Source organism: Cydia amplana, chromosome 16 (genome assembly GCF_948474715.1).
Source record: "Cydia amplana chromosome 16, ilCydAmpl1.1, whole genome shotgun sequence".
NCBI classification, from domain to species: domain Eukaryota; kingdom Metazoa; phylum Arthropoda; class Insecta; order Lepidoptera; family Tortricidae; genus Cydia; species Cydia amplana.
Window position 1 is genome coordinate 16,528,142 of NC_086084.1, and position 15,515 is coordinate 16,543,656.

The following is a 15,515-nucleotide window of genomic DNA, read 5'->3' on the forward strand; positions in this document are numbered from 1 at the left end:
ACTGTATACTGCACACGGGGAGTACACTCCGGGCAGGCGGCGGGAGCGGGGGCACGAGCGCGGTGTCAGGCCGGTTGCGATTAAACGCTTCGGCACAAAACAGATACAGTACAGAAATCAATTTACATACAAAGTGCGCTCGAGCAACGCACACATAGACACTGCTCACGGACACGATATCTCGGACCGGTTGGGACCAGTGCGAGCGCGAGTGTCAACCGCTTGAGACACGCGTCTGTGAACTTTTTTGTGCAATAATGGAGAAACTAAAAAAAAGTTATTATAACTGTTCAGTGGACGGTTGTTTAAATTCAACATTAAACGGTGAATTGTCGTTTTTTAAGCTACCAGTGGTTTCAGAAAGGTAACTAGGTATCTGCTTGTATTTCGATGGTTCGTTTTAACGTTAAACAGAAAAGTTAGGTAGGTATAGGTAAGCACCCCGCCCCGGCCCCTACTAGATACGAGTGCCACTACCACAATAGTTTTTTGTGCATAAATCATAGTCGACAACCCTAGAGCGACCGCCGAGCGTAGGTATGAAAAGTGAAGTACATACATGTGATTGACTTCTGTACTGTATCTGTTGTGGCTTCGGTCCTCGGCGGCCGGGTGTGCGTGTGTGTGACCTCCCGCTCCGTCACGGCGGGGCGTCCCGCTCACACCCTGGGCGGCGGCGGCGGGCGCGCGGGCGCGAGCGCGGCGTACAGCTTGCTGACGGCCGCCTGCACGCAGCGCTCGATGTTCTCGTCCGGACACGCCACCTCCTGCATCACACCAACACCCGTATGAAGAGGATCTATTATACAGGGTGGCCAAATAAGAGGTATACACTTTATTTTTGAAATTTTATTCTATAAAACATAAAAAATATTAAGTATTCCTCGTTAAATATAATATGTAGGGTCAGCAATTACACATGGAAAATAATGTCAGACAAATGTCCACCTCTAGCAGCATGGCAGATGCGAACCCTTTTCATTGCGTTTTTCATCACTTTTTCACACATTTCTGGCGTTATATCAGCGACAGTGTTTCGAATATTTTGTTTTAATTGCTAAAGGTTCGTTGGCCTATTAGCATAGACACGTCCCTTTAGATAGCCCCACAGAAAAAAGTCAGGAGCTGTTAAATCAGGCGATCTTGGGGGCCAGTCAATGTCACCGTTTCTCGAAATTAATCGACCGGGAAACGTTATTTTTAATGTTTCTATTGTTTTTAATGATTAAAACACGTTGTTCCGTCGTAAAACGCTCCATAATAAATTTGCCGTATCTACACAAACTAATTTTCATGCAATAACTGTCATATTTACCGCCAAAATAAAATGGCGGCAAAAAAAAGTTGTATACCTCTAAGTTGGCCATCCTGTATATATACTTGTTCACGATCAATATCAACACGCACACGTATGCCAAAGAATGTAGAAACTTTACGGAAGTACACGTCCGATTATATTTAACTAATTGACGATTAAAGACTGAACTCACTATGTGTGCTAGGTCAATGTCAGCGCGCTGGCCGGCCATGTCCCGGGAGCGTTCAAGTATTACGTAACGAATCTTGTATAACGTTACGATGCGTTACGTAACATTGGTTTTTAACCCTTCAGAACGGTCGCGTAGAGAGATTCTCTCACGCACTTTTAAAAACGTTTTTTTCTCAAAATTTCAAATGGAATGACCACTTGAATTTTTTTTACCTTCACAACGTACGTTACGTAACGTTTTACTAGGGGGAGGGGGGGTACAGAAAAACGTTACGGCGCGTTACATGGGGGAGAGGGTCAAAAATGTCCAAAAATTGCGTTACGTAATACTTGAACGCTCCCCCACGTGCAGCTTGTCCCCCTTGAACATCTCGGGCACGGAGTTCTCGCCGAGCATCTCCTGCAGCACCTCGCTCACGCACTCACCATGTGTGCTAGGTCGATGTCGGCCCGCTTCCCGGCCACGTCCACGTGCAGCTTGTCCCCCTTGAACATCTCGGGCACGGAGTTCTCGCCGAGCATCTCCTGCAGCACCTCGCTCACGCACTCACCATGTGTGCTAGGTCGATGTCGGCCCGCTTCCCGGCCACGTCCACGTGCAGCTTGTCCCCCTTGAACATCTCGGGCACGGAGTTCTCGCCGAGCATCTCCTGCAGCACCTCGCTCACGCACTCACCATGTGTGCTAGGTCGATGTCGGCCCGCTTCCCGGCCACGTCCACGTGCAGCTTGTCCCCCTTGAACATCTCGGGCACGGAGTTCTCGCCGAGCATCTCCTGCAGCACCTCGCTCACGCACTCACCATGTGTGCTAGGTCGATGTCGGCCCGCTTCCCGGCCACGTCCACGTGCAGCTTGTCCCCCTTGAACATCTCGGGCACGGAGTTCTCGCCGAGCATCTCCTGCAGCACCTCGCTCACGCACTCACCATGTGTGCTAGGTCGATGTCGGCCCGCTTCCCGGCCACGTCCACGTGCAGCTTGTCCCCCTTGAACATCTCGGGCACGGAGTTCTCGCCGAGCATCTCCTGCAGCACCTCGCTCACGCACTCACCATGTGTGCTAGGTCGATGTCGGCCCGCTTCCCGGCCACGTCCACGTGCAGCTTGTCCTCCTTGAACATCTTGGGCACGGAGTTCTCGCCGAGCATCTCCTGCAGCATCTCGCTCACGCACTCACCATGTGTGCTAGGTCGATGTCGGCCCGCTTCCCGGCCACGTCCACGTGCAGCTTGTCCCCCTTGAACATCTTGGGCACGGAGTTCTCGCCGAGCATCTCCTGCAGCATCTCGCTCACGCACTCACCATGTGTGCTAGGTCGATGTCGGCCCGCTTCCCGGCCACGTCCACGTGCAGCTTGTCCCCCTTGAACATCTTGGGCACGGAGTTCTCGCCGAGCATCTCCTGCAGCATCTCGCTCACGCACTCACCATGTGTGCTAGGTCGATGTCGGCCCGCTTCCCGGCCACGTCCACGTGCAGCTTGTCCCCCTTGAACATCTTGGGCACGGAGTTCTCGCCGAGCATCTCCTGCAGCATCTCGCTCACGCACTCACCATGTGTGCTAGGTCGATGTCGGCCCGCTTCCCGGCCACGTCCACGTGCAGCTTGTCCCCCTTGAACATCTCGGGCACGGAGTCTCGCCGAACATCTCCTGCAGCACCTCGCTCACGCACTCACCATGTGTGCTAGGTCGATGTCGGCCCGCTTCCCGGCCACGTCCACGTGCAGCTTGTCCCCCTTGAACATCTCGGGCACGGAGTCTCGCCGAACATCTCCTGCAGCACCTCGCTCACGCACTCACCATGTGTGCTAGGTCGATGTCGGCCCGCTTCCCGGCCACGTCCACGTGCAGCTTGTCCCCCTTGAACATCTCGGGCACGGAGTCTCGCCGAACATCTCCTGCAGCACCTCGCTCACGCACTCACCATGTGTGCTAGGTCGATGTCGGCCCGCTTCCCGGCCACGTCCACGTGCAGCTTGTCCCCCTTGAACATCTCGGGCACGGAGTCTCGCCGAACATCTCCTGCAGCACCTCGCTCACGCACTCACCATGTGTGCTAGGTCGATGTCGGCCCGCTTGCCTGCCACGTCCACGTGCAGCTTGTCCCCCTTGAACATCTTGGGCACGGAGTTCTCGCCGAGCATCTCCTGCAGCACCTCGCTCACGCACTCACCATGTGTGCTAGGTCGATGTCGGCCCGCTTGCCTGCCACGTCCACGTGCAGCTTGTCCCCCTTGAACATCTTGGGCACGGAGTTCTCGCCGAGCATCTCCTGCAGCACCTCGCTCACGCACTCACCATGTGTGCTAGGTCGATGTCGGCCCGCTTGCCTGCCACGTCCACGTGCAGCTTGTCCCCCTTGAACATCTTGGGCACGGAGTTCTCGCCGAACATCTCCTGCAGCATCTCGATCACGCACTCCTGCACATGATACACGAACGCGGTTTATATGACAGCCGATACTATTATTGGCGAATGGTGGTATTCCACCTGTTCGATGTCATTGCGTGTCACTCTCTCATTAAGAAAAATGTAAGACGCAGTACACGTTGGACAAAAAATAATTATAGATGGAATACCATCCTTAGCTGCAATGCAATCGGACAAGAAAGAATAGAAATTAAATAAAGCAGTTGATATGTACCTGGAAACATCAGATTTCTTGGCACATCTGAATTGAACATAGAACAATACTGTACAAGTCATACATACATTTAGGGACCAGCGTAAAAGGTATCTTTGGCGGGTAATATTCTGCTGACTGCACATGCGATGTGGGCGAAATGAAGAGGCTGACATGATGGCCGCCGCCATCTGCGTACAGTCAAGTGTAAAAATATGGGTGCACATCACAAATATATGTCCCATAGCTCTGCGAATTAAGAACTATGGGACATATTTTTGAGTAAGATGTTTACACCCATATTTTTACACTCGACTGTAGGTACACGTCCGCACTGTAATTTGAACCTTATTGTGTAGCGGCACACGGCTCACCTTGAAGTGCATGCGATCCAGCTTGGGCGCGAGGGGCAACGCCCTCGGGGTGGGGAGGGAGGAGGCGGCCAAGATGGCCGCCACCAGCGCGTCTGCGTACATGTCCGACACGGGCGACGCTTGCCACTGACCAACAACAAAACAGATATGGTAATCAACAAAACTATTTTTGAAAGGTCTAGTATGACATTTTTCAAATTATTGATAAGGATTATTGCGACTAGCGATGGGCGAGTCGAGTTATCTGATTCAGCCTACAGATGAGTTAATTCGAATCAAGACTATTAGCAATTCGAATCAACTCGACCACTAGCTAACTCGGCGAATGAATTGCCCATTCACCAACTCGCCGAGCCGAGTCAACGCTATCACACTGCTACTAAGGCCATTCAAAAATAAACCTTAATACCGTAGCCCGAAGGCTCTTTTTACAACAACTGCTGCTCGATTCGCCGTCTCAACTCGAGTTGGTACTATGACCATTCAAAAATAAACCTTAATTCCGTGACCCGAAGGTTCTTTTTACAACAACTGCCGTTTGATTCGCCATCCCAAGGATCCCAACTCGAGTTCACTGCTAGTATGGCCATTCAAAAATAAACCTTAATTCCGTGCCCTGAAGGTTCTTTTTACAACAACTGCCGCGTAACTCGCCGTCTCAACTCGGTCCGCGCCTGGGCCTGTGACCTTGTCGCGAACCACGCGAATCGTCGAGTCGAGTCAACTCGATTTTGAATTCGAATCAGCGGCCGAATCAATTCGAATGATTCGAATTGAAAAAAAGTGGACTCGTCACATCGCTAATTGCGACTTAACCTAAGCCACGAATTCACTATAAACATTTTGTTTAGAAACACGGTTTCAGAAACAGAAATCCTCTGGTTTCTGAAACACAGAAACAGTAAACACTATTGTTTATCGCCAAGTTCATTGTATCTCAGACCGTCCACACTGTGCGAGCTGAAACATTGTTTCTATAAACATCTGCATAGTGTTTCAGAAACAGTGTATCCCAAACATTGATATAGTGAATACTCAAGTTATATAAGTCACAAAGTGTAGTAAATTTATTTCCTACGTCTGAATATTTTATTTTCTTGCACCATTAACCTAAAGATTGAACGCAACATTGCTCATGCACGGTATAGTTTAAAAGTTATCTGTGGGTAGTCTATGGTGTTATACCTCCAGTCTACAGTCTGTGGGGACGTACCTCTAGTGTGATCATGCCGTTGTCGACGGTGAGCTCGACGCACTGGTACAGCCGCCACTTGGTCTCCGTCAAGAAGTGCACGTTGCCGGCTACGTGCACGACACGTGCCGCTACAGTCTGTGGGGACGTACCTCTAGTGTGATCATGCCGTTGTCGACGGTGAGCTCGACGCACTGGTACAGCCGCCACTTGGTCTCCGTCAAGAAGTGCACGTTGCCGGCTACGTGCACGACACGTGCCGCTACAGTCTGTGGGGACGTACCTCTAGTGTGATCATGCCGTTGTCGACGGTGAGCTCGACGCACTGGTACAGCCGCCACTTGGTCTCCGTCAAGAAGTGCACGTTGCCGGCTACGTGCACGACACGTGCCGCTACAGTCTGTGGGGACGTACCTCTAGTGTGATCATGCCGTTGTCGACGGTGAGCTCGACGCACTGGTACAGCCGCCACTTGGTCTCCGTCAAGAAGTGCACGTTGCCGGCTACGTGCACGACACGTGCCGCTACAGTCTGTGGGGACGTACCTCTAGTGTGATCATGCCGTTGTCGACGGTGAGCTCGACGCACTGGTACAGCCGCCACTTGGTCTCCGTCAAGAAGTGCACGTTGCCGGCTACGTGCACGACACGTGCCGCTACAGTCTGTGGGGACGTACCTCTAGTGTGATCATGCCGTTGTCGACGGTGAGCTCGACGCACTGGTACAGCCGCCACTTGGTCTCCGTCAAGAAGTGCACGTTGCCGGCTACGTGCACGACACGTGCCGCTACAGTCTGTGGGGACGTACCTCTAGTGTGATCATGCCGTTGTCGACGGTGAGCTCGACGCACTGGTACAGCCGCCACTTGGTCTCCGTCAAGAAGTCCACGTTGCCGGCTACCTGCACAAATAGGTGTGGATTTAATAACAAAACTTCCGTGAAACACAGATATAGCTATTTAAGAATGTGGGTCATGTAAAATAGGTAAAATATTTGAAATAAATGGTCGCAAATTTCTCGACGTGTTTCGCTCCATAACGAGAAGTTTCAACTACCAACCGCCGTGTTTATTATTGTGTGTGTTCATTGTTTAACTAGGTAGGTATCTTTTTCTCAATAGATTTTAGTATTTAATTTTCTATGCCCTGACAGAACCCACTGTGGAACAATTTATGTGACGTAACAGCCGTGAAAGCATGCAATGAATGAATGAATGAATAACATTTATTTCAGGACAAGTCCCATATTATAAAGATGAACGGCTACCTGCACGACCACGTGCCGCAGCAGCGCCAGCGAGCCGGCGTAGTGGATGGACTGTCGCTGGGACACTTCGGATTGCGTCAGCTCCGTGTATTCTGAAAATGTATACGAGTAAATACATGCGGTGTCGACTAGTGGCTCTGTGAGCTGTAGACCTCGCGAGCAGAGCTTAAAACTGAATAAATGTATGGCAAAAATATTTATTAAAATATAGGTATAGTGCATGTAATATAAACAAAAAATTAAAAACTACGTAAAGCTACAAACAAAAATTAAACGAATACGCTTAACCCGCGCTTGATAAATAAAAAATACGAAATTTTTCATTTTTTCAAAATAAAATAAAAAACAACTATACGAAATTTAAGTATTAAAAAAAATACAATAAGTTATGTAGCAGTATACAATTACTGGGGATTGAACCAGGGACCTCCCGATGCAAACAAAAAAAGCGAACGTTTGCAAAATACGCCATTATAGTTCTTACTAAAGCTGACGAAATTTAGCTACTCATTCTCAAGTAAAAACTAAATATCTAAATACCGCCAAAACCAGCGATACAAATTTTCTGAATTTTTGGCCATTTAATCTATAAGCATATCTCAAAAAGAAAAAACTCTTATGATACCGATACGACTATTTGTTTAGGCGGGAGCTATCACGACTCCGCCATTTTGAAAAATTTCCAAAAACCGGATCGACAAAAAAAATTTATTTAGTCATAGAATTCGGTCACAAAATTTCACGAAAATCGGTTAAGAATTGCGACCTGTAGAGGAGAACATCCGGACATACAAAAGCAAAATGCCCGAGTCAAAACTACTTCGCTACGCTGCGGTCAATTATTATAATTTAATTCCCGATTATTTCACAATCCGAAAGAAATAACTACAAATATTAAACAAGAAAAAAAAATATTAAAATTTTTCGTCGTCTTCACCAACGGAGCAGCATCTGACGTTTCTTTAAATAGAATAAACGTTGAAAGAAAAGCAAATGGTTAATAGTTACTGTTGAGGTCCTGCGGCGCCAGGATGTGGTAGTTGAAGTTCCGCTTGACCAGAATGCCCTGCAGCTGTTTCCCCTCCTCCGGGGGGTCCACTGCGAGGGACCCCATCACCTGTGGATTATATGTTTACATATACGTTCAACATTATCTCATTTTAACTGTCGTGAGTCGTACTAACCAGGGATGTTGCGAACATCCGCATCCGCATCCGCAACCGCGGAACATCCGCGTTATTTTCAACATCCGCATCCGCATAAAATCGATGCGGAGCTTATGCGGATGCGGATGTCGAACAAGTCGGTACAGGAACGTCTTAGCGGCGGCGTAAGTGCTAGGTAATTTCGTCATTACCTATAACGAAATCGTCTAGATCCAGAAAAGTCGGCCAAGTTACTGTTTATTAAATATAACGCACCTATTTTCTTGCTCAAATACTAAACGTTTAGTTTTTTTATTAAAAAAATACTAAAAATGGAATATTTGACGTTTTTTAAGTACCTAATTTTGACATCCGCATCCGCGGATGTGAGCCTTTAAATATCCGCATCCGCATCCGCGGATGTCAAAAAATCTGCATCCGCAACATCCCTGGTTTACATATGCGTTAAACATTATCTCATTTTAACTGTCGTGAGTCGTACTAACATTAAGCTAAATTCAAAACTATCACGCGACGCGAGTGACTAATAATACGTTAAATGCTTGTGTGTTATCATCACATAACGCTGAAATTAATTCAAACTAGTTTTATTAATGGAAATGGAGTGGAAACCATTCCCATGCCAGACCGGAACGTTTCTATGTATTTTATTTTGTTATTTACTATGTAGTAAAACAAAATAAAGTATACGAAAATATTACATATTTTTTTATATACTAATTGCTTCAGGTTTTAATCGAACCTGCAAGGTTCAAATCCTTTTGAGTCTAGTAAAACGCTTCCCATGACTAGCATCTCTGCAGTGTGTGATGACAATCGTACACTACCTTGGCAGTCTTGTCCCCTCTGAACGTGAGCGATAGCTGCTGTGTGTTGCGCGGCGTGTGTACATGGAGCGCGCCGCGATGCTCTCGCTGTAGAGCGGCCTTTAGACGCGACATCTCGTTTTGCTCGCCATGGACTAGTACCTGGACAAGTTAAATCCGTTAATGGTCTTATATTTAATAAGAAAATAGAATGTACTATAATATTAATAGTTTTACTAAAAAATAAGAGTCATATTAAATCCTGGTCACGGCACCAAATTGTAACTCACAACCAAATAAAATAAAGAACAAAGAATAATACTGATAAAATAAATATAGAAATTGAGGGACCGAAATATACATAGGAATGTAGAAAGAAAACATCAAAAAATAATATGCTCGAATATGTAAATGAACTTTGATGTTCGCCTACCTAGTAGACAATATGTGTGAAAAAAATAGATGTAGACAATGGCCACGAGTAGCAGCAGCAGTTGCCCCGGCCCTGGAGATTACACCCTCCAGCTCGAAGATGGTTTAACTTATCTGGTTTGGCCGAGTTACTTACGACATGTGGTGGTTTCAGTATGTTGATAAATTCTGAGGTCTGCTGATAGTCGGTGTGGGCGGAGAAGGAGATGTAGTCGACCGACATCCGCAGTGGGAGCTTCTGGCCGGACATGGATGTTACTTCTTCCGGCTCCGAGAGGATGGTCTTGGCCAGTGTGCCTTCGACACAGTAACCTGTAAGTATGGACAAATATTACTAATACATATTTACTTATAAATGACATGATAAAACACGCGACATTAAGCTTTTTTAAACATACGTGGTAATATAATTGACATTGTTTAGAAAAGATGAAGTTTTGAGCGCGGCGAGTCACAAGGTCCCTTTAATGGAATTTCGTACTATTCGTACAACATTAAAAATCTAAGTAACAAATATTAACACAATACATAGAACACAGGAACCAAGAACAACACAGGAAGGGTAACAAGAATTAGAAAACTATGCCAAGTGAAGTATAAAAGGCCGAGCAACGCGAGACCGTCTAGTAACACAAGGCTGACAATTCATAATCCAGCCGAGATATAGCTAATTTCTAAAAAAAAGTTACCGGCGATGATGACTCCATTCTTGGGGTCGGTGCACCAGGTCTCGAACAGTTCCCGCGACAGCCCGGACTGCATCATGCCCGGCGACGCCAATATCACGCACGGCCCGATGTCCTCGAAGTGGTCGATGCCCTGCAACCAACAATTTAGGTACCATTTTTAATCTAAATCAAATTTCTATTACACCTTATGTGTATAATTGCATGAATTCTATAGTGATTTAAATTGTATTTTTTTTCCTTATTTTCTCGTAATGCATGTTAATTATAAGATGTAATTATTTTTGAAAAGATGTGTCCTGCCGAGTTTCTTGCCGGTCACATAATGGGATACCCTCCTCCAATTGAGGGGGGATTTAAATCTTCTCGGGGCAGAGGTGTAGGGTTGGAGCCGGTCTACCTAGCTTTATTTGACGTTCATAAGCGCATTGTAATTATGCCTACTTGAATAAACTATCTTTTATCTCATCTTATCTTATCTTAATATTAAAAATTTAAAACTCCCACTACTCCCAGTAAAATCCTTCGGAACCTGTCTAAGAATCATCCCGACAGGCAACATTTTCGATTAAAAAAAACTGAAAGAACGTTGCTCCATCCGTTGAGGAGCCACGAATGTCTGACCGCAACTCCTTCGCATAGAAGTCGTCAAACTGCCAACCCCAGCATGTAGCACATTATTTTGTGAATAGGCAGAATATAAATATACATATATAGGTACCAACAAAATAAAGGGTTGTATTAGTTGTGATTTGTAGGCTTTGTAGCTCTATCCACCCACGGTATGTATAGGTAGATTGCTGCATAAATCATAAAATTACGAGTACAATACATGTATTACAGGAAAATAACCACCTTACGAGATGTTTGCACTTCTATATTCATTTGGAACCTACTTAAGCTTCACGCACGCCAAGTTTCATACTTTATTCCGAATAAGAATGAATAGACCATTAAAATCTGTGAAGGAAAATTAGAACAAAAGGATAATAAAGATATAATATATCTTTTTTGTATAATATGTATATCTTTTCTATACTTTTGCTATCCTTCCATTATGCATATTTAGCCCACGATGTAGAGGTATTGTCCTGAAACAATTTAATACATTCCAATGTCTTATGATTCGTTCCATGTGAAGAAAACCGGCCAAGTGCGAGTCGGACTCACGCACAGAGGGTTCCGCACCATCAACAAAAAATAGAGCAAAAAAATCGTGTTTGTTGTATGGGAGTCCCCCTTAAATATTTATTTTATTTTATATTTAGTATTTGTTGTTATAGCGGCATTTGTGAAAATTTCAACTGTCTAGCTATCGCGGTTCATGAGATACAGCCTGGTGACAGACGGACGGACGGAGAGCGAAGTCTTAGTAATAGGGTCCCGTTTTTTACCCTTTGGGTACGGAACCCTAAAAAACACAATTGCCCAAATCATTGCAAAACTCTACTAGTGTTTATCGCCCAAATATACAAAAGCATCGCCTGGCAACACACTATCGCTTTGATATCCAACTTTTGTGCTACACGTGTGATAGTCCTTATCAACGGTGAATACTTGAATAGAGATTAAAATTGCATAACTCGCGCGCAAATACGCCAGTCCGTCGAATATTATTCAATGAATTGGTCGTGCTCAGGGTTATATATGTATAAGGTAGACGCTCGCTATTTTAGGTTATTGTTATTGCATTGAGTAGATATGTGGTAAAATTAAATACAACTAAGAGTCAAATTGTAGTAATATTTACTTTAAACTTAAAAGTATTGTAGTGTTTTGTTTTTGTTAAAATGGTATGTCTTTTTTATGGACATGTAATTGTTTATATCTACTCCTCATGTCCTCAAGTCTAGACACGGATTCTTAGCTATCAACTACGATAATCATATAAGGATTTGAAGTAAATAGATTACCATAACACAGGTGTTCATGATAGGCATAATTATCAAAATAATCTCTTCTTGGTTTGTTAGTCAGTCTCAAATACGAAGCGATTGTGAGAGGTCTGAATATAAGGGACAATTTCATAATTTATAAACATGTTGATATCATGCACTGTTATGTTTATTTACGGTTTGTAATTTAGTGATACTAGAGTGATACACATATTTGTAGGAAGGAAGTGTTCTAAACGCGCATTTTAAGTGTTAGTCGGACTACATACCAGTAACGACAATATCTTTTTTTTTTAATTCATATCTGAAAGTCGATTATTGTCACATGTTGAGAGATGAAAACAAATTTCAAAAAAACTGTTTAAAATTATGGGTAACATAAAACCTAAATTTCTAACAACAGTACTTTTCACGTGTGAAACCAGTGAAACGCTTTAGCCAATATGCAAAAAATTTAGCTTAAGTAATATATATCGGTGGGCATCTCGCTTCATGTTCCAATGTAATCCTTTCTTCGGCAGCCATGCTGCCCTCGTCGTGGAAAGCCCGCATCATCGGCTGGCTAGAAGAGCACAGAGAACTGGTTGTCCTTGTCTTCTGCCTGCCAGCCAGCTTCCTGTTCAGTCTGTTCTTGAAAGTGCGAGCGGCTGCGCGTCGCTTCAGCACCGGCAGCCATGACGAGAGGGTCCGCGAGATACAGCGACAGGTTGGTACTGATCAAATTGTCAATATTTTTGAGAGATTCAAGATCAGTCTTGAGCACCCGTGTTATCGTTGTAAAAGCCACTTAAGAGTATCATTCGCTAGAATGTTTATTATTCTCATAATAGTCACAATCGAATTGAAAAGCACAAATTAAGCTCTCATTCTACAGTCTACTAATCCCAGCTCATCTTTGCTCAATTCCGCAACGATGGGCCATTCAGTAATGTACATAAATCTGCTTCAGGTGCAGGCGTGGAATAACCTGGACAAAGACAACCGACGCCTGCTGTGCACAGCGCGTCCTAACTGGCTGTCGTTGTCCACTACATTCTTCCAAAAACATCTGCACCATCGGGTGAGTGATATTGGAGAAGGTTCACGTAAAGGGACTACTTCACAGAGTAACACGTGGGTTGGACACGTATCTAACTTCTCGTTTTTCACCATTATGTTAGTAGTTATTTAAATCAAACTCCGAAGAAGAAGATTAATGATAGCTGAAAGCCTTTGTTGATTTTGACCGATTCGAAGCGAGGCTTTAAAGTTGTCTACATAAGTCTAATAATTTTTTTCGCCAACAGGTCCCTGTTCCCCTATACGACATCTTAGAGCTGGATGAAGCCAACATGACGGTCCGCGTGGAACCGATGGTCACCATCGGAGACATCACCAAGTTCCTCATCCCCAGAGGCTACTCATTGGCGGTCACCATCGAACTAGATGATGCCACGCTGGGAGGTGAGTTGATAATAGTGGTCAACTATTCATCACCAGCCTGAATCAGCCGCCCATCAGCCTATGATTAGTAGTAACTAATCATAGGTTGATGGGCGTCTTCCATTGGCACGCTAATGAGGTGGATCTTTAGCTCTCTACCTCCAATCCCTGCTGCCTTACGGATATTATCGCCCCTGCGAGCCACAAGGTTTATAATGCTTAACTGTATCTGTCTCCTTAGGTCTGGCGTTCGGTACTGGCATGTCAACGCACTCGCACAAAGCGGGCCTGTACCACGAGACCATCGCCAGCTACGAGGTGGTGGTCGCTGACGGTTCCCTGGTAACGGCCACGCCACACGAACATAAGGAACTATACCAAGCATTACCATGGTCGCACGGAAGCTTAGGCTTCCTAGTCGCTTTGACACTGAGAATCGTCAAAATAAAACCTTATATAAAGATCAAATACATCCCAGTTAAAGGACAAGAGAATTACTGTAACATGATGAGGGAATTATCAGGAGCATATGAAGAAAAACCAAAGGAATTCCCAGATTATATCGAAGGCACGATCTTTAGCAAAAACGAGGCCGTAATCATGGCGGGAGAGTACGCGGACTACGACCCGAAGATACCTGTCAATGAGTGCTCGAGATGGTATAAACCCTGGTTTTACATGCACGTTCAAAGCTTTTTGAAGAAAGGTGAATCGGAAGAACTGATTCCGTTGAGAGACTACTTGCTAAGGCATAACAGAGCGATATTCTGGGTGGTCGAAGATATGCTTTCATTCGGTAATCATTTTCTGTTCAGAACACTATTTGGTTGGCTGTTACCGCCTAAACCAGCGTTTTTGAAATTCACAACCACCCCTGGAGTACGTGAATATACTTTTACTAAGCAAGTGTTCCAAGATATTGTGCTCCCTATTAAGGAATTGGAAAAACAGGTGGAAATAGCGACTGAGCTTTTTGACAAGTATCCATTACTGGTGTATCCATGTAAAGTTATAGATCACGGGCCGTCTTCTGGACAATTAAAGAGACCTGACCCTAAATATATGGTACCCGGTACTAACTACGCGATGTATAACGATTTGGGAGTATACGGGGTGCCCGGGAAGGTGAAAGACAAGAAGACGTACAACCCTGTAGATGCGATGCGGAAGATGGAGAAGTTTACTAGAGATGTCGGTGGTTTTTCGTTCTTGTACGCGGATATATTTATGAGGCGGGAAGAGTTTGGGGAGATGTTCGATTTGACGCTGTATGAAAGAGTGAGGAAACAGTATGGGGCGGAAGGTGCCTTCCCGCATTTGTACGATAAGGTGAGGCCGGAGTTGGATGTGTTTGCTATTGGCGGCGAGAATGCCATTGGGGAAGAGAAATCGAAATGATACGTGTATTGAAATGTGCAATATATTTTAAGCAATAAATGTTTTTTTCCAAATACCATATTTACCAAACCACCACCATACCATATATACTTGGTCAACCAGATCTTGACAGTAGAAAAAGGCGGCAAATTTGAAAAATGTAGGCGCGAAGGGATATCGTAGCATAGAAAATTTGAATTTCGCGCCTTTTTTTACTGTCAAGATTTGGTTGACCAGCTATACCATTGTTTTTTATGTTGATTACCAAATATTTTCGTTTCTAATTGTTACCACAGAGTATATGGTGCCGTACAGCGCCACCTACTTAACAGTCAAACTCGAAGGCACAATTAGCCTCAAGCATGAAGTTTATATTTGAACGAAATATTTTTTATTCGGATGTTTCTTGCCGTTATATCATGTTACAAATGCATTGCCATTATTAAATTATCATTTAATTGCATAAAATAATAAATAAAAAGTACAAAAATTTGCCCGCGAAAAGCTAGTGAGCGAAACGCAACGCCATTGGTTGAAGCGTCACGTGACGTCACTCGTTTCAACAAATTGTTGACCAACCAAGAATGAAAGAGATAGCATTATGATCTGTCTCGCCACTAAGTAGCAAAAGTGAGTTGCATTGCATCACTGACGTCATCCGTTCTGAATGTTTTTTAATAATAGTATGGGAATGTTTATCAAACTATTTTTATTATTTCCGGTGTTAACCTACTGAGCATTTTAGTAGAACTGTAGTGAGGCCACACAGCTGATCACAGCTGATCAGC

At 44.8% G+C, this 15,515-nt stretch overlaps 2 protein-coding genes across 2 annotated transcripts in view; one reads left to right on the forward strand and one right to left on the reverse strand.

Moving 5' to 3' along the window:
• Positions 1 to 655: 655 nt before the first annotated feature.
• LOC134655122 (cleavage and polyadenylation specificity factor 73) overlaps positions 656 to 15,515 on the reverse strand; it is a 39,288-nt gene continuing 24,428 nt past the window's right edge. The window contains exons 9-17 of the mRNA XM_063510582.1: positions 10,037 to 10,166; positions 9,484 to 9,659; positions 8,937 to 9,077; positions 7,952 to 8,060; positions 6,944 to 7,035; positions 6,485 to 6,577; positions 4,486 to 4,611; positions 3,787 to 3,909; positions 656 to 767 (exon numbers count right to left, since the gene is read on the reverse strand). Of these exons, the coding sequence (XP_063366652.1) occupies positions 660 to 767; positions 3,787 to 3,909; positions 4,486 to 4,611; positions 6,485 to 6,577; positions 6,944 to 7,035; positions 7,952 to 8,060; positions 8,937 to 9,077; positions 9,484 to 9,659; positions 10,037 to 10,166 (1,098 nt within the window). The 3' untranslated portion in view covers positions 656 to 659. The remainder of the gene's footprint in view (positions 768 to 3,786; positions 3,910 to 4,485; positions 4,612 to 6,484; positions 6,578 to 6,943; positions 7,036 to 7,951; positions 8,061 to 8,936; positions 9,078 to 9,483; positions 9,660 to 10,036; positions 10,167 to 15,515) is intronic.
• Positions 12,015 to 14,748, forward strand: LOC134655313 (delta(24)-sterol reductase-like). Its single transcript, XM_063510764.1, has 5 exons — positions 12,015 to 12,106; positions 12,450 to 12,634; positions 12,878 to 12,988; positions 13,215 to 13,371; positions 13,592 to 14,748. Exons 1-5 carry the CDS (start codon positions 12,073 to 12,075, stop codon positions 14,746 to 14,748), a joined length of 1,644 nt encoding a protein of 547 aa, XP_063366834.1. The 5' UTR covers positions 12,015 to 12,072.